The sequence below is a fragment of the Manis javanica genome, chromosome 7 (assembly GCF_040802235.1).
Source record: "Manis javanica isolate MJ-LG chromosome 7, MJ_LKY, whole genome shotgun sequence".
NCBI lineage: Eukaryota > Metazoa > Chordata > Mammalia > Pholidota > Manidae > Manis > Manis javanica.
In genome coordinates this window covers 86,477,031-86,498,882 of record NC_133162.1, presented here as the reverse complement: position 1 = coordinate 86,498,882, position 21,852 = coordinate 86,477,031, and the positions used below count along the sequence as shown (strand labels likewise).

The following is a 21,852-nucleotide window of genomic DNA, read 5'->3' as shown; positions in this document are numbered from 1 at the left end:
GACAACACCGTACATTATAGAAATATGAAAGCAAGGAGTCAGGTTGAATTTAATAAATATATTAAGGCTTAAGGTGATAACTGTTTTGAGTGGAAGAGGCAGGTTAGTTTTCTAACCTACTAGTTTACAGTCAGTATTTTTTAAAACAAAAATGTTTGCCATCCTACAGTGAGTGATTGATACAAAACATTATCCGCCCCAGTTTTTTTTCCCTATGCAACATCCCTTCCTATACTTTCTTCCCCCTGTATCTGATGGCCAAAGAATGATGATAACCCCACTTGACAGACTTAGAGAATGCAACTGATTGCTGTGACCTGAAATGCTTACATTTTTGGTTAAAAAAAAAAAAAGCTTTCACTGAGTCACTGGCCAGTTAGTAACGCAGCTTACAAATAAATAAAGCTTAACCAAGAGATGGAAAGCTCATGGAACAGCAGGGCCGCAGAACAGCCTGCAGAAGGGGGGCAGTGAAACAGCAGTGTGAGTGCACTGCACACGGGAGGCGGACCCTGTGGCACTGAGCATGCAAGTGCCTGCCAGCTGCATGGCAATCATGAGCCAGAAGCAGGTTCATACCACATGCCCACAGAGGGCTCTGGGGGTCCTTGTTATATTCTCACTTGGAAGCCTTGGCAGGCGGGCCTCAGCACCAGGGTGGCAAGGATGTGAGTACCTCCAGGCCACCTAAGCAGAATCTCTGGTCATGCAAACATGAACAGACCCCCACCATGTGTCCCTGGAACTCTCCCTGCTCCAAATTAAACTGGCCACACTGGTTGCACGAGCCTGAGGACTGCCCACTGTGGAGAAGCAGAGGAGCTTTCTTGCAAGAGGAGAAGCAAATGCTGACAGAATGCCTGCTGGGAACAGCGGCCTCCCTCCTGAGATCTTTCAGATGGACTCCAGAATCCGGTCACTGCTGGAGAGGCACGAGACAGGCAGTGACAGGTCCCTGGGAGGGCCTCGGTCCCTCCTATCATGCAAGGAGTTCTGAGCCTGGAAGTATTCCTCCTCATCATCAAAGAAGCCATTCTCCAGAGTGTAAGTGCAGTCTGGGCTGGAGGCTGCCTGGCACGCTCCCTTATATTCCTGAATGGACTCGTAGAGGCTGTACAGCTGGCAGAGCAAGGACATGTCCAGCTGTCGAAGGCCAACCTTGAAGGAAAAGTGGGGAGACAGAAACAAGAAGTCAGCACTTGAGTCTAATTTTAGTTGAATACTCAGCCAGAACCTGCCCATGCCAGCAGTGTTTCCACACAGTGAACGACTCAGAGCATCACTTGAATGCTGGGGGTTTCCAGTTTGGAGAAATCCTTAATTGTGGGATGCCCACACCTCATACATACTCAGCATGTCAGGGAGAGATCACACCTGTGGGGCAGCAGGCCCTGGCCTGCAAAATGTACCCCAGCACTCCGGCACACCCTGCAAGGCAACAGCGTCATGCATTATGTAGCCCCAGCCAGCTTCACTTCGGATGCCAAGATACAAGTGTGACATTTCCTCTTGCTATCATCAGCTTCAGAGAAGACTGACATGTACCTTCACTGCTCCTACAATCTTCCTCACTCCCTGGGGCAACAGAGTTCCCCTGGCACTGATAGTGACTCACCAGTCAGGGTCACAAGCTGGCACTGGAGCAACCACTCTGACCAGCTCAGCCTCCAGCTCTCAACAGAAGTGGTCAGACCCCGTCTCCTCCAGAGAGATGCAGTCTTACCCAAAAATGGTTGTGGGATCACTCTCCAGAGCAGGTGACTGAACAAGTCTAGGAAGACACGGGGCCTCCCCACATTCTTCTGGGAGCTATTTCACAAGTGATGAAAGAAGAACATTTAAAAGTTATTTATCTATTTATCTTCAGGCTTCTCCCTTCCCCACAGTGCCTCCCAGGGAAAAGAGCATAGTCAGGACCAGAAATGCATTGCTCTCATCAATCCCAAAGAAAAAAGGTTAATCCCCTGGGAAATGCAGCCTAGATGATGTGTCTTACACTTTCATGTGCAGGAGAATCACCTGGGGATTTTGCTAAGCAGGCAGATTCTGAGTCAGTGGGTGGGCACCCAGGTCAAAGTTAACATTTTTTGCTAAGACGCTCGAGAGAAGACTTTCAGAGGGGCAAGTTCTGTGGTTTCTGTACTAACTCCCCCACTATTCTAGAATTCCTTCTACCTGGAACTCCTACAAGCTTTTCTAGGAAGAAAAGACCTCACCACAAGTCAAGGTATGGCCTCCAGGTGCAGCTCTGCCACTTTCAATGGCTTTGTGGAGGTCCTTGCCCTCAACCTGTCTGCAGAAGGAGGGATTTAGACTGGGTCACACTCAAACACCTTGTGACTCCATGTAGCCAACCACTGCTTCTTTGTCCTAAATGAATGGCAAGCACCTGGGAGATAGTTTCCTGGGCTGTTCTGAGAGGGCAGTCCTGGCTCAGTGGCATCTTGAACAGGTAAGCCATGGGCAAACCAAGAGAGGCCACATTCTAGGGTCAGACTCTGTCACTTTTTCCTGATTAGAGCATATGTGTATCAGGAGAAAGAATGGGTCCCTGACACTGGTGTTTAAAGTTACCCAGATGATTCTGATGTCCAGTTCCAGTGAAGAACCAGTGTTCTCAACACAAATATCTGCCTTCCTGGGACCACTTAATACTTACTCTCCTGTGAGCACTGAATTTCAGGTCACCCAGACAGAAGAGCATGGAATAAAAAGTGCAGGCTCTGGGGCCTCCCTGCCTGCCCATGTTCAAAGGCTGGCTTGGCTACTCACTATCTGGGAAGCCATGGACAAACTGGTCACCTTGGAGAAAGAGCAGCAGCTGTCATTGTTGTCATAGTCCTCCTTCTCCATGCTGCTCATCTGCAGAACCTCACCTGGGAAAGGGAGGGCAGGTACAGGACTATGGGACAGCAGGGCATCTGGAAACAGCAGTGCCCTGTGCTGCCACGTTTTGCCTGCCCCATTCAATCCTGAGTGCTAAGCAAGCATCACCTGGCAGAAATGCTGCCAGAGCAGTCAAGCAAGATGCAAATTAACCAACCAACTGGCTTCATGAGGGGCAGAGAGGTATCTGTAGGCTCCACAGGGAAATGTCTTGTAGGTGTTACTGCAGCCTCCTAAAAGGACAACTTTCCAAACCAGTTCATTCATTTTCAGACATAATTATTCCTTATAATCTCCCAGCCTGTAGGTCCCAGGAATGCTAGGTGCAACCATTCTGCATGCAAATATTTCTTAACTATCTTTTACATATTTGAAGATAATTTTCATCCCACACCCACTCCTGAGAAAAGCTATTTGTCTTCTGCAATAATTAGGTCCTTCAATTATTTGTGATGATGTTCTGGCCACTAACCACTTGTCCTCTGGACTTGCTCCTGGTGTTTCCAAGGTTGTTCTGCAGTATCTGTATCTGAACACAATAACCAAATGATAAGATTCCCACTTGGAAAATTCACATGTATCTACTGACCTCACTTTTCTAGGATTTAATACAAGGAATATAAACTTGTAACAAAGTTACACCCTCCTAGAGTCACTCTGATACCTGTCGGGTTGGGTCTTCCCAAGATGCTGTTTCTCATCCCAGAAATGACTAATGGAAAAGGTAGCAGGGAGCAACATACTATTGTACCAGGTCTGACGTTACTGGGCAAGTTGCAGGTGGGTGCACGTGACCACAGGGGCCTGGGCTTGACTGCTCTACAACCCCTGCCTGGTTCAGGGGCTCTGGCTCCCCACAACCCAGAGCTACCCAAAGACCAGTGGTTCGAGGTTTTTCTCTTTAGCTGCCATTTCCAGTGTATTCCAGGCCTGCCTGGGACACACACCAGGCTGGGAGTCGGATGATGTCCTGGACCCTCTGCAGTGCAGCAGCCAGATGACTCACAAAGCTGACTAGCCATCAGGTGGAACATTGGCCTAGAAACAAAGGTCTGACCCATCGAAATACAACACCATCCTGCACACACCTATTAGACAGCTGAACAGATGCCTGGCTTGTGGGCTAATTTAATAGGGATTTGACACACACATGCACACACATGCCTACACACATCCCAGCTTCTCAGTGCCTTTTTCTTCAGGAACTAAACTTCTGACTTACCAGGAATCCTCTGAATTAGCTGAGAGGACAGGAGATAAGTCGCTACATGAACAAACCTAGCCTCCCAGCCAGGACACCTCTCCCTCAGCTGTGGTGATTTAAACACTTTCACTTAAATTTTCTGGAGGTACACTGAAAATCCTGAGGCAGAATTCCATAATCTGGTTTGTATCTGTTGTACCCTACCTGCATGTCATGCAAAAGTCAGGTTAATGCCCCTTCATCAGACTGTCCCCACTCCATCCTGCATCTCTTGAAGTCTCCCTGCTCACCTGGCTGTTGCCACTTTCTCCCCCACTCTCTAGATGTGGACTGGCTCAGCCACACATGCTCCCCTCTTCTCCCTTGCCTTGTCTGCCTCTCTGTAGCATTTACGATTCTCTACTTCATACCAGAGGTGTGCACAAGGGCCTTCTTCCTCCTCATGTAGGACAAGTCCATATGCAGTGACCCAGCTCCCTTTCAGCACCCAGCAGAGCCCTGCAGAGCAGACACTCGGATACTCTGGCTCAGTGGAAATGCCTCTAACATACCCTCCCAGAGAACATCCGGCTGCAGCAGGACTGGGGTCAGTAGGCCCCTTGCTACAGAGGTGGCAGGGCTGAGCAGGCCACCCTTTGTGCCTATAGCACCCTGTGGTGCCCCAGGAAAGCCTCAGGCCACATGGTCCTTGCCACAGCATCAAACTCACTGCCCATCTGACAGGAGCCAAAGGCACAACAGCAAGATTCCCCACCTGAGTGGGCCTTCTAGGGCTGAGCCTGCACCTGGGAGAGCTACTCATGGCAGGCAGTCCCAGAATTCAGTCTCTCCTACTGAAGGCATGGAGGCCGGGAAATGCAGGTAGTGGGCAGAAGGACCACCCAACAAAATCAAATTGCAGCACTGTGTGGGGGCACAGGATTTAATCACCCATAAGCATGAGCTTCTCACCCTTCCAGAGGAAAGGGGGGATGCTTTTGGCAAGCCCCGTAACTTCCCTCCACTGTTCCCCACTCCCACACTACAAGCCTGAGAAGCCTATTGTCTGAGGATGTGTCTGCGCATGATCCTGAAGGACCACTGATCTACTTCACAGATGGATTCAAAAAATACAACAGCTCTCTTTTGAAAGCACACTTTTAAAAAAATGCAGGTAGGCTCATTTAAGATAAATACAGAATTTTAAGACTCTGTAATTTGTAGCCCTTATTCTAAACCTCCAAACAATCAATGAGTTTCCATTGCTTTAAACTGCTAATGTGATTCCCTTCTCTCTGTTCAGGCTTCCTTCCTGATCATTTTCTTCTCTTTTCCCATGCTCAGAGCTCCCTGCACCCCCTCCACTGCTCACACAGGTGGCTCACCAATCCATTATTATCTCTAGTAATGGGGCCAAACAATCTGAAATACCCTAGAAATTATTTTAAAAATGCACAATGGATTGGCCACATGAATGTGCCTCTGCAGGGTAATGGCCCCCAGCTGGTTTCCGGGTCACTAAGTCTCTACCTATCTTTGGGGGGTGCAATCAGGAGGCAGTTCTTTTTAACCTTTAACAAATTACTGAGAAATAGTACGATTAAGGCACAAGACTTGAAAGATGAAAGGAACCTAAAAAGGAAAAATTTTTGAGTCAAAACAGCATCATTAAAAACAAGAGAAACAAGGGAAATTAAAAACTAAGAGAAATAGTCTGTTTTAAGAAACTAAAAGTTGGGGTAATTACTAGTATGTTTAACAAACATTAAAGGAAATACTTCCCAAATACTTCAATGAGGAGAAAAGAACAAAAAGAAGACAAAATACTCTTATTTGTGCTTGCCTCCATACATGGGCCAGGTCTAAGGGTGCAGCCTGGGAAGCAGGTCAGGGAGCTGACATGGGTTAGTCTCAGGCAGTCACACTTGAATTGATGCAGAAAAAGCCTGCTATATACAAGTTTAGATTGAAACACAATGAATGATGGGAACTTGGTTTAAAAATTGGTGGTATGGTCATATGTAAACACCAGGCAGTTGTTTAAAAGAATGATCAGCTCTGTACAGTAGAACAAGTGTATACAATTAAGCACAAAAGTTCCAGTTACAAAACAGCAGGTTCAGTAGGATCTCCCTTTATACTAACATGCTCACCCATGTGCAAGCTTCTGACTGGAGGAATGTCCAGTAGCAGAACCTTCTCCTGGTAAGTGGGCTGGCTATTTAGCCTTCTGTAAGTTTCTCCCAAGAAGCATGATGCTCTTCATTTTAACAAGTCTTAATAAAAAGAAAGTGTATAATGGACGCATGCTGCTGGTAGGATCTCATGCTTGTAAAACCTTTCTGAGAGACTAACTGCCAATGTCTATCAACAACCTTAAAACATCACGTAACTTTGAACCAGCTAACTCATTCACTTGCAGGGACTGACTGTGGGGAAGAGAATCTCAGTGATACACAATGTTGTAATCCTCATCCTTGCTCTGTGAGGGGGATGTTGATTCTGGTAAGATGACAAGACAGGGGCACTGGAAGGTGAAGGCCTTGACAGAGAGAACCACTGGGGCAGGGCAGAGTGGAGAGACACCACCAGGCTATGGAATGTCAACCCTGGGCTGTGACCATTAGCTTGTACTACTGCCACACAGCCAACTGGAAAGGTGCCATAAGGTCAGCTCTAGAATAGCAAGCTGCTGGGTCACAGGTGATTTCTGTCTTTTCTCTAGACGTTCTACTGAGTATGTACTAACTCACAATGAGATAACTTTCAAACATCTTTTTGAAAAGTAATGAATGAGTACACACATAAGGGTGGCTTGTAAATTTATTTTAGAAAAGCCGGCATAAATGCCCCAAATCTGATCATCTAGTATGTATCTGCAGGACAAGATGTAATGAAAAAAAAAAAAAAAAGACAGCAACTTAATGGATTGTAACCTGATTTCCAAATAAAGGATGTGTTGACAGGACACTGACCTACACACTGTTTGGAAAAGGAAAACCAAAGAGAAAGACTCCATCAGTATTGACCTGGTCAGAAAGCAGCTCCTGAGCCTGACAGATGCTGGGCAGGACCTCGGAGTTCACCGTAGGCTGTGATTCTGTGTTCGCTAAGCAGGCAGCCCATCCGTCATGTGGCTCCTCCACATTCTCCTCCTCGGGGCAGAAAAAGCACTTCAACAGTTCGATCAGCCTCATCTGTTGTTAATGCCAGGTTGCATGCACCTGGTTAAGCTGTACCCAACCTCTGCCCAACCTCCTCACTTTCCCCCCAACTTCCTCTATACAAGAAGGCAGGTTAAGTTGGGTTTTCTGCTTACAACTGAGAGCATCCACACTGGCATACCCCTATGTGCAACATAACCCACTTCTCCCAGGGACACTGTGGTTTCACTCTAACCTAATTTTAGTATCAATTTAGCCCATTTCCTCTTGTTCTGTCCCAGGCATAGATGAAGAAAAGCAATCGACTATTTCTCCCTTAAGAAATGTCTTTGAACATTTCTTTACCTTTTTCCCAATTTTAAAACTAAAACAATCTAATTATATTAAAAATCCAATGACTTATAATTATATGAAGCAGTCTTCCTTAATTTCATGTTCAGAAGCAGCAATTCTCAAATATTTTGGTCTTGGGACCCCCTTTATACTTTTTTAAAAAATTAAGGTATCATTGATACACTCTTATGAAAAAGTTTCATAAGAAAATTAATGTGGTTATTACATTCACCCATATTTTCATGTCCCCCCCATACCTCATTGCAGTCACTGTCCATCAGTGTAGTAAGATGCCACAGAGTCCCTATTTGTCTTCTCTGAGCTACACTGTCTTCCCCGTGACCCCACACACACACACCATGTGCACCAATCATGATACCCCACAATTCCCTTCTCCCTCCCTCCCCATCTTCCCTTCCCGAACCCCTTTATACTCTTAAAAATTATTGAGGGTCCCAAAGTGCTCTTGCTTATATGGGTTATACCTATTAACATTTACTGTGTACAGGAAATTAAAAGTGAGAAATTTTAATACTGATCCACTTAAAAATAATTCAGTTGACCCTTGAACAACATGGTTGGGATGGTCAAAAAGCCATATATAACTTTGATTCCCCCAAAAACTTAACTACTAGTAGCCCACTGTTGACTGGAAGCTTTACTAATAATGTAAATGGTCAACATGTAATTTCAATGTTGTATGTATTATATACTGTTTTCTTACAATCAAGGAAGCAAGAGAAAATGTCTTTTAAAATTCTCCAAAATATTTTCCAATGTATTTGTTGAAAAAAATCCACATATAAGTGGATCCATGTAGTTCAAACCTGTGTTCTTCAAGGGTCAACTGTATCTCCCCTATGTGTTAACATAATTAACATTTTTATGCACAGTAATATTTTATAAATCTTTTTAATATGAGGCTTATCTCCTTCAGCATTTGATCCTTTGTGACATGTTGTGATAGTTGAAGTAAATGACAAAAATCTGGCCTCACACAGTTATGCTAACAGCCTTTCAGATAACTGGATATTCCTGTATGACACTATCCTTTGGATGGCAGTAGTGTGGAACTGAAAACTATGCCAATGAACCTTTCATACTCTGTTACATAAAAATCCATCAGTCTTGGATTTTGAATGCCTCTTTTAATCAGGCATGATTTTGTAATGTCAAGCATTAGTTATATGAAAAATGTGGAAAACTGATGCACTGAAATTATGCATATCCTTCAAATATTGATCTGTTTCCTCAGGTAATATTTGAAAAAAATCACACTTGTCAACATGACCACCACATAATGAGGGACCCCAAAAGGATCTGGGAATTGCTAGATGTCCCCAGATCACTCTTCAAGAGCCACTGTTTGGAAGTATCTACTTTTAGCAGTTTAGCATACATCCCGGAAGACATGAGCATATCGGATTTGTTTTCTAGCTACAGTTACCTACCACAGATGCAAGGGTATATGTGTACTCTAACTTTTATTATTTTGGTATCATTAATCTAAAATTACATGAGGAACATTATGTTACTAGGCCCATTACCACAAACCCCATTACACTGACTGTCCATCAGCGTAGTAAGATGCTGTAGAATCACTACTTGTCTTCTCTGTGTTGCACAGGCCTCCCCGTGCCCTCACACACATTATACATGCTAATCATAATGCCCCCTTTTCCCCCTCCCTCCCTTCCCACCCATCCTCCCCAGTCCCTTTCCCTTTGGTAACTGTTAGTCCATTCTTGGGTTCTGTGTTTCTGCTGCTGTTTTGTTCCTTCAGTTTTATCTTTGTTCTTATACTCCACATAAGTGAAATCATTTGGTACTTGTCTTTCTCCACCTGGTTTATTTCACTGAGCATAATACCCTCTAGCTCCATCCATGTTGTTGCAAATGGTAGGATTTGTTTTCTTCTTATGGCTGAATATTCCATTGTGTATATGTACCACATTTTTTTATCCATTCATCTACTGATGGATACTTAGGCTGCTTCCATTTCTTTGCTATTGTAAATAGTGCTGTGATAAACATAGGGGTGCATCTGTCTTTTTCAAACTGGGCTGCTGCATTCTTAGGGTAAATTCCTTGGAGTGGAATTCCTGGGTCAAATGGTATTTCTATTTGGAGGTTTTTCAGGAACGTCCATACTGCTTTCCACAATGGTTGAACTAATTTACATTCCCACCAGCAGTGTAGGAGCGTTCCCCTTTCTCCACAGCCTCACCAACATTTGTTGTTGTCTGTCTTTTGGATGGTGGCGATCCTTACTGGTGTGAGGTGATATCTCATTGCGGTTTTAATTTGCATTTCTCTGATGATTAGCAATGTGGAGCATCTTTTCATGTGTCTGTTGGCCATCTGAATTTCCTCTTTGGAGAAGTGTCTGTTCAGCTCTTCTGCCCATTTTTTAATTGGATTATTTCCTTTTTGTTTGTTGAGGTGTGTGAGCTCTTTATATATTTTGGATGTCAACACTTTATCAGATGTCATTTATGAATATTTTCTCCCATACTATAGGATGCCTTTTTGTTCTATTGGTGGTGTCCTTTGCTGTACAGAAGCTTTTCAGCTTGATATAGTCCCACCTGTTCATTTTTGCTTTTGTTTCCCTTGCCCGGGGAGATATGTTCATGAAGAAGTCACTCATGTTTATGTCCAAGAGATTTTTGCCTATGTTTTTTTCTAAGACTTTTATGGTTTCATGACTTACATTCAGGTCTTTGATCCATTTCAAATTTACTTTTGTGTATGGGGTTAGACAGTGATCCAGTTTCATTCTCTTACATGTAGCTTTCCAGTTTTGCCAACACCAGCTGTTGAAGGGGCTGTCATTTCCCCATTGTATGCCCATGGCTCCTTTATTGTGTATTAATTGACCATGTATGTTTGGGTTAATGTCTGGAGTCTCTAATCTGTTCCACTGGTCTGTGGCTCTGTTCTTGTGCCAGTACCAAATTGTCTTGATTACTGTGGCTTTGTAGTAGAGCTTGAAGTTGGGGAATAAGATCCCTCCCCCCCTTTATTCTTCCTTCTCAGGATTGCTTTGGCTATTCGGGGTCTTTGGTGGTTCCATATGAATTTTTGAACTATTTGTTCCAGTTCATTGAAGAATGCTGTTGGTAATTTTGATAGGCATTGCATTGAGTCTGTAGATTGCTTTACGCAGGATGGCCAGTTTGACAATATTAATGCTTCCTAGACAAGAGGTTGGGATGAGTTTCCATTTGTTAGTGTCCTCTTTAATTTCTCTTAGGAGTGTCTTGTAGTTTTCAGGGTACAGGTCTTTCACTTCCTTGATTAGGTTTATTCCTAGGTATTTTATTCTTTTTGATGCAGTTGTGAACGGAGTTGTTTTCCTGATTTCTCTGTTAGTTCATTGTTAGTGTATAGGAAAGCAGGAGATTTCTGTGTATTAATTTTGTATCCTGCAACTTTGCTCAATTCTGATATTAGTTCTAGTAGTTTTGGAGTGGAGTCTTTAGGGTTTTTTATGTACAATATCATGTCATCTGCAAATAGTGAGTTTGACTTCCTCTTTACCAATCTGGATTCCTTGTATTTATTTGTTTTGGCTAATTGCTGTGGCTAGGACCTCCAGTACTATGTTGAGTAACAGCGGGGAGAGTGGGCATCCCTGTCTTGTTCCTGATCTTAGATGAAAAGCTTTCAGCTTCTCACTGTTAAGTATGATGTTGGCTGTGGGTTTATCATATATGGCCTTTATTATGTTGAGGTACTTGCTCTCTATACCCATTTTGTTGAGTTTTTATCATGAATGGATGTTGAATTTTGTCAAATGCTTTTTCAACATCTATGAAGATGATCATGTGGTTTTTTTCCTTTTTGTTGATGTGGTGGATGATGTAACTTATTTTTTCAGAGTGTAAATACCTATGTCCATATACAGTTACCACATTCTTTTCAACAATTATATAGTATTCTATCACTATTATGTATTATTATATAACACTATTACACACCACTCCAATACATACCCATTTACACGTAGTGTTTTTCACTTGTGTGACTATTTCTATATGATAAACTTATAAAAGTGAAATTAATTGCAGGGGAGGTGGAGAAGGGGAAAAGGAGGCCTTCCTTTCAATCAATTCCTCCCCAGTACTGGGACTGCAGACCACTGGATTTGTACCCAAGATCTAAAGTTCATCACCCAAAATGATGAATGCTGACATGGTTGCTGCAGATGCTGAAAATGAGACAGGAACAGAGGGAAAATCTGATCTACTGATGACATGCTGGAACGCACCACACATAGGAAAGTTAGCTTGTTTTCTTGAATGATATCCAATGAACTGAAATTTCCTCTCTGCAAAAGCAGATGCAGTTAAGGAAGAAAATCTGAAGCCAACATCAGAAAACTGATTCCATACATGACAGAGAAACCTTCATTTCAGATTAGCATCTAGTATTTTTCAGAATACTGACATAAAAAGCTAAAGGAAGTCGTTCTCTCCATTCTGTTTTTAAAGTGTTTAGGTCCCCAAACCCTCAGCATTACTATGCCCATTCTCTACAGTGTTTGCTAGTCTCTCAAGTAATACATGACACCTTATTGTTTTAATTGGCGTATCTGTGGTTATAGGGGATATTAAACACCTTGCCATATTGCTGTAACTGCACTAAACTTTAGCTATTTTATCTCCAATTCTAAGTACAGTCAACACCCTAAGAATACACCAAACACCCTCTTTCCACGTTCTCTAGCTTCTTCATGTGTTCAGTAATCTTCCTCGGCCCAGCCTCTCCAGGCCAAGAAAGAGGTTACCCAGGGTTAGACACTGGTCAGACAGGGGTGCTCCCGTCTTCACCTCCTCCAGTCAATGACAGCACCTTCCTCCCAGAATCCTTGACGACAGGATTCTTGCACCTGCAAAACTTGGCCAAGCATAGCTTTTAGAGCCAATCATGGAAGTGAACATAAAGTGCTCATAAAAAGTGAAACGGCTACATGACTTAATGAACTTCTGAACTGTAAGGGTTCTTACAGCAGCGCTAAGGGTTTTCTGCCTCCAAAGTTCCTGCGGGAATATGAACATCTGTATCAAGGGACTGTGGGAGAATGAGCCACAGGGAAGTAGCAGCAACCTTTATGAGCCCTGCCTACCTATCACTTGGAAACATCTGGATCACGTGGGCAAGGAATGACATGAATGGGAGGTCAAGGCTCTGGAAAATGACAATGGGCAAGAGGGGTTGAACATCTGCCACAGACAATCTCCAGGCTGGTTTCCTGCTCATGGACTCTGTGGTCTGTCTGTAGGATTTCCTACACAGGACTGTGAAAAATTTAGCATTTCAAACTGAGGTCTGAAGTCTCTGTGGAGTGTAGGTAGGCATTCCAGGAGCATGACCACAAAGCCTCCACCTGCTCCACCTCGTGGGAGTGAGCTGCACAGGCTTACAGCTCTCTGGACATCTCTGCTCACATGGCCTCCAAGAGCTATATCAACGCCAGACCAGGGCTCAGATCAGCACATGACACTGATGGCTGAAGTGAGATGCTGAAATGCCTGGGCACATGCCCATCTGAGGTCCTCTGCAAATGAAGAGGTGGTCAAAGTACCCACAATTGGGGCACTCTGACAAGCACATTGAACAGACAAATGCCTTTAACTAGAGGAGGGGGGGCAAAGCAGAAGGGCTGTGCTATTTATAAGATAATTGTAAGTTAGGAAAAATATTAATTTATAGTCTACACTGGTAAGTAGAGTAATAGATAAAAGTTTAAAGTGGTATGAAAAAATACCTTCCAATCCTTTGCATCTTCATCTTGGGACTTAAGCAGAACCTCACTTAGAATGTCAAAAGTGAATGAAACCAGGCCAGTGATCCTCCTGCCTGCCCTACTGCCCACCCCAGACAAAAGCAAGCTGTCACATGCAGAAACTATTACACATGCATGCGTGCACACACACACACTTTCTTAGTTTTTACTTTTATTGGGTAGCTACTGGGATGGAGACAAATACTGTACAGGGTAATTATGGCCTAAAAGTTTTCAACAACTATTGCAGACAGCCCAATTTTTGATGGAATCCAACAACAAACTTGTACCATTCTTCCTTTTCTGCTTCCAATTCTTTGCATTAAGTGGATTTATAACCACCAGGAAGAGTTGTGCAAGTGGCCTCAGGAACACCACACACAGTGCAATAGGTAGGCCCTGGACTTGTGCCCACATTATTTTTATGACAGAGCAAATGTCTTCTGTAGGCACCATGAAGACCCATAAAGGTGTAAGGGCAAAAGAATTATACTCCTATAGCCAAAAAGATCCTTTCTGGCATTTAATTTTCATTTTTCCCACAGGGAATCTAAAGCCTAAAATAGCCTGAAGTGGTGTGCCTAAATTATACCACGATTTGCCAACAGTAATTCCAGCTCCTGACACCTGGTTCATGAGCTTCCCAACGCTTAGCAAGCTTTTAAAAATGCAGATTCTACCTTCTCCCAGAATCTGATTCTCCAGGTATAGGAAGAAGCTCAGGAATTTGCCTTTCAGCACACAGTCTATGGGATTCTGGGCTGGCAGTCCATCCTTTGGGGAACACCATGATAATTCATGTTGGTGGGAAAAGCAGTGAAAACAAAAGAGTATTAAAGGCCATCAGATACCCCTTCTCTTCTGGTCAATTAACTATCAGGAACTCTGCTTTGGGAGCAAGTGGTCTCTTTCCCAAGGGCATTTCATAGGCCTGACTTGAGACTGGACCTTTACCATAAACCCTTTTAAAAACTAAAACCTCCTCTCCTTGGTTTCATGAGTAGGATAAAGAACTGAATTCCACTAGGATCTGAGCTTTTTGAGCTAATGCATGTCTGCTGGAGTACAATTCACTGGGCTATCTCATCAGGCATTTAGTTGTCTCAACTAAAATATGGGAATGGCAGGTGTTGTTGGTCTCAGAATCAAACTTTTTTTAAATCACATTAAATTCTTCACTCAAACCACTGCAGTTCAGGAACTTAAAGGGTCTGTGTGAAGGATTCCCCACCCATGCACCTGTGGGTGATGAAAAGAACTGTTTTGTACTTTGAAGAAAAAATAAATAAAAGGCTAAGAGGTTCAGGGGTAAAGCTACAAGAACTTGCTGCCAATGGTTTGAGAAGCAGAGCCCAAGAATGCCCTGCCCCTCAAAATCTCCTGCCCCCATGTCTGAGGCTTTTTTTGTCTCTACACTTTCATGTGACTCTAGGGTATCTAAGCTTAATGAGTCAACCTCACAGAGCTATTGGGAGGATGGTCTTAGTAGAAATCTTCAAAGAAAGATATATGCCAGGGTCCCCAGCAGACACTGAGAGTCAAGGGTATCCTCCAACCACATTCAAGGATTTGAAATGCCAATGAGATCTAGTAAGCAGAGCTAGCCTGTCAGCTTAGCAGATAGAATTCTTTCCAACTGTGCAGCCCTTCAGGGCAAAGTATTTTTATATAGAAAGAGCTGTGTGGAGAGACCTAATATTGGCTAAACCCACAATTGGCTGTCCAGCAGCTCCCTGCTCCATTTCTGCAGGCTGTTCTTTCTTTGGGGAACCCCTGGCTCCCCAGCCCATCTTCATGGCCACCTCATGGAAAAATATGACCCTGTCACTGGTCACTACTAGGTAGCCCAGGCTGATCAGACTACCCAAACTGGGCCCACTGGTGTTCTTCCACAGTTTACAAATTGGAATGAAGAAGCATGTGTGAAGTTGAGTGTGTGGACACTGTCAGCAGCCATGTTCCACAATACAGGAAAAACACCATGGGGTGGGAGGGACAAACATCCTGCGTTACCCATCAGCCAATTCTAGTATGTCTCTGGATTCATCCAGCCCTTTAACAAGATTCTCTTTTCCAAGAGCTAATTAAAATTGAGTTTCTATTAGTAATACGGAGTCTCTGATCATTAAAAACGAGAAGTGATCTAAACTACAGTAACCATATTGCTATAAAGATGCCCACATCTACCTACCAGATGGTATAACATCCTTAATAGTTTCAATTCATCCTTACATCTCCAGAGTACTTTATACCTAACATACACCCAGTAAACACTGGTTGAATGTATTTTAAAATATTCTCTGATCTTTTAAAAAAAAATTCAACAAATGCAGCTTGTCTTAAAAGACCTTTACAGGTCTGCAGAGCAATAACTATCTGTGTGACCCTCACAGTTTTCCAAATGGGTCTCTGTGGGGAGGGGACAGGGACTCACTGAGGTCCAGAGTTTCAGAGGGCTTACTAGAACAGGAATGAAGCCTGGAGTGGAAACCATGATACTCAGGGCACAGCAGGGTGTCACCAACCATGGGACAGGACCCTGCCCCCACTCACCTGGGACACCATCCTCCCCATCCTTGTTCACTTATCTACAGGCCAAAATCTCTTTTCCAGCCTCCAGCTCCTCATTTTGGAATGTTTAACATACCCTTCCACTGATGTAATCGCAAACCACATTCCCCTCAAAGCAGCCACTCATCCTGACTCTCCTACTACTGTAAGGAACCCCACTTTCCCAGTGATGGATTACATCAAGGTTATGACTCCCATATAATGGCGTACTATGCAGTTATTGAAGACATTATAATATATATTCACTAGGAAAATGTTTGCAATATGTGCCTCCCAAAAAGCAAATCATGTGATCTGTGAGAGTGTGTACACATGCATGCAACCAGTAGAATGCAATGGTTAGATGGGGCTTTGGAGCTGGACACACATATGGTTCAATTTGTGACCTTAGGGGGGTGGTGTTATTGAAAATACAGACTTTGAATATGTATCTCATGGAGAAGTTATAAGATGATGTATAGAAAGCATTTACATTGTGTCTACAAGGAGATATCCCAAAACACTAAGAGTGATTCACTCTAGGTGCTGGAACTATAACTTTTAATTATTTTGCTTAGCTGCACTTCCCATAAAAAAGCGTAAGTCATCTCTGATTCCTTTCCACCAGGGAAGCTTCTCCAACTCACCAGCCATGCCTGCAGATTCTGCTTCAGATATGTCTCCCATTTGATTCCTATTTCACATTCCCTGGCCCCACCCAGTGGAGGCTCTTGCCTCTGGTCCTCCATCCCTAGCATCTCCTGTGTCCTGCTCTATCTCCTATACCCTGCTCCCAAATTAATTCCTCCAAGTCCAGTTCCGTGCTATTAACCTGCTAAAATCTTTCCTTTGCTACCTGAGGCCTACTGTACCACCCTCGACCCACTTTCCCAGTCACCACACCCCAACCCTGGTTTTAATGGCCACCCCCTTGAACTATTCCAATAGGAGCACTCACAGTTCAGCTTTGGCTCTCCTGTGGCCCTCTGCCCTTGTTAAAATCCTATTTGCCTTTGGAGGCCTTCCACACCACTGCTGTTGGAAGTTGGCGCTGTTTCTCTGCTTGCACAGGACTTTTTAAAAATGGGGTTAATCACATTCTGCCATGACTTCTAGTTATGTCCCTTGACACAGATCTGACCTCAGGCCTTTACATTAAATACATCAACACAAACTATTCTGCAGGTAATTCAGGAATGAACCCCACTGCCCCAGGTTAGTATATCTCTCAAAAAGCCAAATGACCCAGAGTACCTTTTTAAGAACTTGTGACATTTCTCGAAAGGGACTTGTTAAATCCTATCACCCTATCTTATCTTTATCTCAGCTAAACACCAACCAGACCAAAAATGGCTGTTTGTTTTCTTTGGGCTTCTGATAGGCTTACAGAGAGCTCTGGTCCAAGGCATAGTTAATTATAAGGTTGTGGCTATACTTCAGTAGCACCAGAAGGGATCTGGAAAAATACTTTGGGGAATGGCAAGCTGACTCCTAGGCCACCACAGCAATGATGCCCGGGTTCTTGTTTGAGGAGTGGAAGAATGAACTTAGCAAACACTCAAGGTAGGAGAGCCAGGGAAAGGCTTTTATTTACACAGTCAAAGGACAGAGCTCCTGGCTTATGCCAGGAGGAGATAAGAGAGCCCGGGGTAGCTCGTTATCTAGGGGATTTACAGTTGGCTGAGGATTTTCAGGAATGTGGGTAAGGGCTAGGGGTGCAGACTTGTACCACCTGCCCTGCCCCCAAGGTGGGCTGGGTTGTTGTCTCTGTGCTAGGGCTGTTTACAGTGAAGTCATGGGTTGTGCTGAGATACCCTTCTTTATTTGCAAAGACTCAAATATTCCAGGCCAAGTTGCTCCTGGCCTTTTGAGCTTTAACTTACCTCACTAAAGATGTCTATATTCCTAGTCTGGTATCTTTACCCTAGAGAATTAATGTCACCTTGACTTTACATAATGCTTAAGAGAGAGTTTCAATAGGGACTTCTTTGCACATTGTTACATTGCTCTGACTGTAAATATCCTGCCTTGCTTTTTCTGGAGGCCCTCACCCTACTCTGACTACACCCACGGTCCCTGTCTTAGTGAGACTCCAGAGCATGTTTATAAACCAGAGTTTCAGAGTAGGACTGTGGCTCTGAGTATTTCCTGTCTCTCTTCCAGCATGAAACTTAACCCAAGAAGAATCTTTCTATTTCACCTATTTATGCTACATGCTAGTTTAGACATTTCACACACAAGGCATAGATTTATCTAATTAAAACAAAGCTCACCAGCTGTGCAATGCTGTTGTCAATGTGTATTAAGAAAACGGTTGGCATGGAATTTAAGACCTTCTGTAAGAAGCTTAAAAATTTTTTCAAAAAGAATTGGAAATCACAATTTCAATGCCAGCTACAGAGTGGGAAGACAATATCTAACTGATTAAAAAATGTTAAGTCTGCTTTTCTAGATTTAATTAAGTCTTAGTTTTCAGAATAGATTTTTTAAAAGACAGATAAATTGAATTTTCCTAAAGAATATCTTAATATAATAGATGCATATTTAAATTTTCTTCAAATTTATTTCTAGGAAAAAAGCAGCTTTCAGATATTAGGTTTCCTTAATAAAAGTGATGCTGCGGTTCTTGTTTAGAGAGTCAAAGAATGAACTTGGCAAACACTCAAGGTAGGAGAGCCAGGGAGAGGCTTTTATTGATAAGAAGCAGTGACAGGACAGAGCTCCTGGAGGGAATCTTACACACAATTACAAACAATTAGCATAATAAAAACATGGGCTACTTTCCTTTATCTGGCCAATATCGACTGATCTCACTGAAGAATGACTCTAGAAGCTTAAAGTTTAACAGAGAGTTTTGGTACGGGATTTCCTTGCATGTAGTTACACTGCTCTGACTGTAATTACCCTGCCTTGCTTTTTCCGGAGGCCCTCACCCTATTCTGCCTAAGCCCATGGTTCCTGTCTCAAAAGCACTCAGCAGTAGTAGGAGAGGGAAAGAAACTGCAGGGGAAAGGAAAGGGCAGAAATAAGCAGAGAGGGACAGTAGATAGGGGTCAGCAGAACGTTTAAAAAGTAGTTTTCCAGTTTTCTTGTGGCCTAAGCCTAGAGAGAAAGCAGGAGACTCACTGATCTCTATATCCCTGCCCTTACCCTCTGGCATGACCCCAAACCATGTGCCCTGGCCCACAAACATCTAATATGCTTCCCAAAGGGCTGAGGAAAACTAAGCCCCATTGTTTGGATCCCAGACCCAACGCTAAGAACCCACCCGTGACTCACCCAGACGGGGAGGACAACGCCCCCTCTAATGCTTACGCGGGTTGAGGGTATCTGCTGCACGGCGCTGAGAGGTCTGGGCTTGCTCTCGCCTTGTCTGCCACCCAGGGCGGAGCCATCCCCCACTAATCGGATTCTACCCGCGCAGGCCCGGGCGCGGGGGAAAGCCAGAGTTGCTCTAATCCGCTGTCTACAGTCGCGAGGACAAAAACTGTCCTCTGCAGGGAAGGAAAACCCAATCGCACACAGCTCTGAACCCCTCGGCCGCAATATAGTCTGTTCCTGATCCGGGGGTGGGTGGACAAAGCTGCCACCAACTCCCAGAGACAAAGCGCGAACTTCACCTCCCGCCGCCCAAGTTTCCGAGCCACCCGGGGCCAGACTGGGGGCGCCTGGTCCCCAAGTCTGCCTTTTTAAAGTGGGGATTCTCCCTGAGTGAGGGTCCAGAGGTGGGCACAGGAAGGACAAGCCAAAGGGGGAAGCTGAGGACCGCCCCTGTCACGGCGCCTGGGGCAAGGCAGCCGGGATGGGGGTGGGAGGTGCGCGGACTTGCGGAGCACAGCGCGGTTCCAGCAAACTTCCCAAGGGAGAACCTCAACCGGCCCACGGCGCCCCCTTTACCATCTCCTTCCGGAGCAAGGCCAGCGCGGCGTCCAAGTTGGGAGGCTTGGCGGGCAGCGATACGGTCCGGGCCCCGCCGCTGCCCGCGCTCCCGCGGCTCAGCTCCTCGTGGATGCGCGACTTCTGCGCGTACAGCCGCTCCAGGCGCCGCCAGCCCCCCGACGCGCCGCCGCCTGAAGCCGAGTGCAGCAGGCCGCTCAGGCTCTTGGGCAGCGGCGGCAGCCCGTCCACCCGCAGCCCCCGGACCGCGCCCGCCGCGGCTCCGGCCCCACTCATAGCTCCTTCCCCGCCGCCGCCGCCGCCCAGAGGCTTCCCGGCCCGCCCTCTTCCCGGCGGCGCCTCACCCACTTCCCCTCCCTGCCCCGCTCCGCCCAGCGCCCCTCCCTGCATCCGCGCCCACGCCCACTGGCGCCCCAATATCCCGGCCCTTCTCCAGCCCTGCCCTTTTGCCCTTGACCTCCCAGCTCCCGCGGCCACGCCCGGGCCCGGCTAACCTCCGGCCCCCGGCCCGGCCTCCGGACTCCTGTCCAGCCCCACCCCTCCTGCGCCCACCCACGTGGGCGGGGGCGGGCCGGGCCCACCCTCCAGCCAATCCCCTTGCGCTCACCAACCCCCAGTCCCCGCCCGCCTCCAGCCCCTCCGGGAACTCCTCCCTCACCTGAATGCACTCCTCGCCTGACGCTACGCTGCGTTGGCTGCCGCGCTCCGGGAGACGTGGGTTCCCGACCAGCTCTATGAACTGCTTCTGATTACCGAGGAGACCCCACTCCACACGCGACCTCGAAGAGGACCGCCGGTAGGGGGTTGGGATACAGAGGCTCCCGCTCAGGGCGTTGGGACATCGGAGAGAAGGTCCGGCAGTGCTCGATCCCTCCCGCGGTCACCGTCCCCAGAGGCCAGCACCCAGCGGCGGGGTCCGGGCTGACCGGAGGGCGGAGGCCGCGCTCCGGGCACGGCGTCACCGCCTCCAGTTAGATCAGCTCGCCGCCTGGAGGGCGGGGATACCCAGGCCCGGGAGTCCTGCATTCCTTCCAGGGGAGCACTTGCTTTCTTAGCAAGTGACAGTGTCCAGCCTTACCGCCAGCAACCAAAAGGAGCGCCAGGTCGACCTCAAAACGTGAACAAATATATCTTTCAGCCTGGAAGTGAACACAAGAGTAGTCTAAATGGAAGTGTTTGGAAAGTCTAGAGAACGATTAAATCTCGGAAAAGATCCATCAACTCTGAGACAAAAATTAAACACTCAAGACTCGAAGAGTAAAAGAAACAGGCTCTACTCCTACAAAGAATGGAAATGACAGTTATAACAGGTTAGAAACGGGAAAGGTGAGGAAGTAAGCCCTGACTGCAAACAGCCCCACCACAGAGTGAAACCCAATGCAGGCTATATAGAGAGTGGACAACATTAGTGCCCACAGATGATTGATTGGTTTCAGTTTTAAAAAAGGATTTAGTTCCAAGTACATTCAATAGGATCATAATTTCAAAGCGCTCTCAGTGCCTCAGCGCTACCCCCAGTATAAAAGAGGTCCCCACGTCTTGGGACTTTCCCCTTTTATCTACCAGCCTAGAACGCTCACCCAGAACCAGTTTCTAATACTGGCGGATGTCCTCCGCTGGACCATTGCCACTGGGCAAGACTGACATGGAGAAGCCCCAGGGCAGGCAGTGTGACTGGGGCATCAGAAAGGCTCCCACCCCAGCACTGTCCAGAACTTTCCACCTCAAAACTGAGTCTCACCTGCCACTAATTACCTAGTCACGTTTCGGGATTTAAGGTGTTCATTCATTTGCCTATTTAAATGGTGTCCTTGAGAGTTGCAAATTTGTGTGGGAGTAAGGGAGAGGAAAGGGTGGGAACATTTTGATCCTTGGATCACACCCTAGCATGAATTCCTTTCATCTCCTGTGTCACATTGCTGCCTCTCCTGCAGTACCGGCAGAATCACTCAAGTTTCATGGTAGGAGGTTCAGTGTGCAGTGTTGCAAGGAGAAAAGAAAGAATTTCAAAGCATGAGGGCACTGAAATCTCTAAAGCACAAACATGA

General features: G+C 45.6%; 1 protein-coding gene and 1 long non-coding RNA gene across 2 annotated transcripts in view; one reads left to right on the top strand and one right to left on the bottom strand.

Moving 5' to 3' along the window:
* LOC140850455 (uncharacterized) overlaps positions 1–21,852 on the top strand; it is a 68,382-nt gene that overhangs the window by 33,616 nt on the left and 12,914 nt on the right. The gene's annotated exons all lie outside the window — the stretch shown is intronic.
* Positions 44–20,128, bottom strand: FAM89A (family with sequence similarity 89 member A). Its single transcript, XM_037017102.2, has 2 exons — positions 19,805–20,128; positions 44–1,158 (listed from the first exon to the last, which is right to left on the bottom strand). The coding sequence occupies exons 1-2, from the start codon at positions 20,078–20,080 to the stop codon at positions 895–897; spliced, it is 540 nt and encodes a 179-aa protein (XP_036872997.1). The 5' UTR covers positions 20,081–20,128; the 3' UTR covers positions 44–894.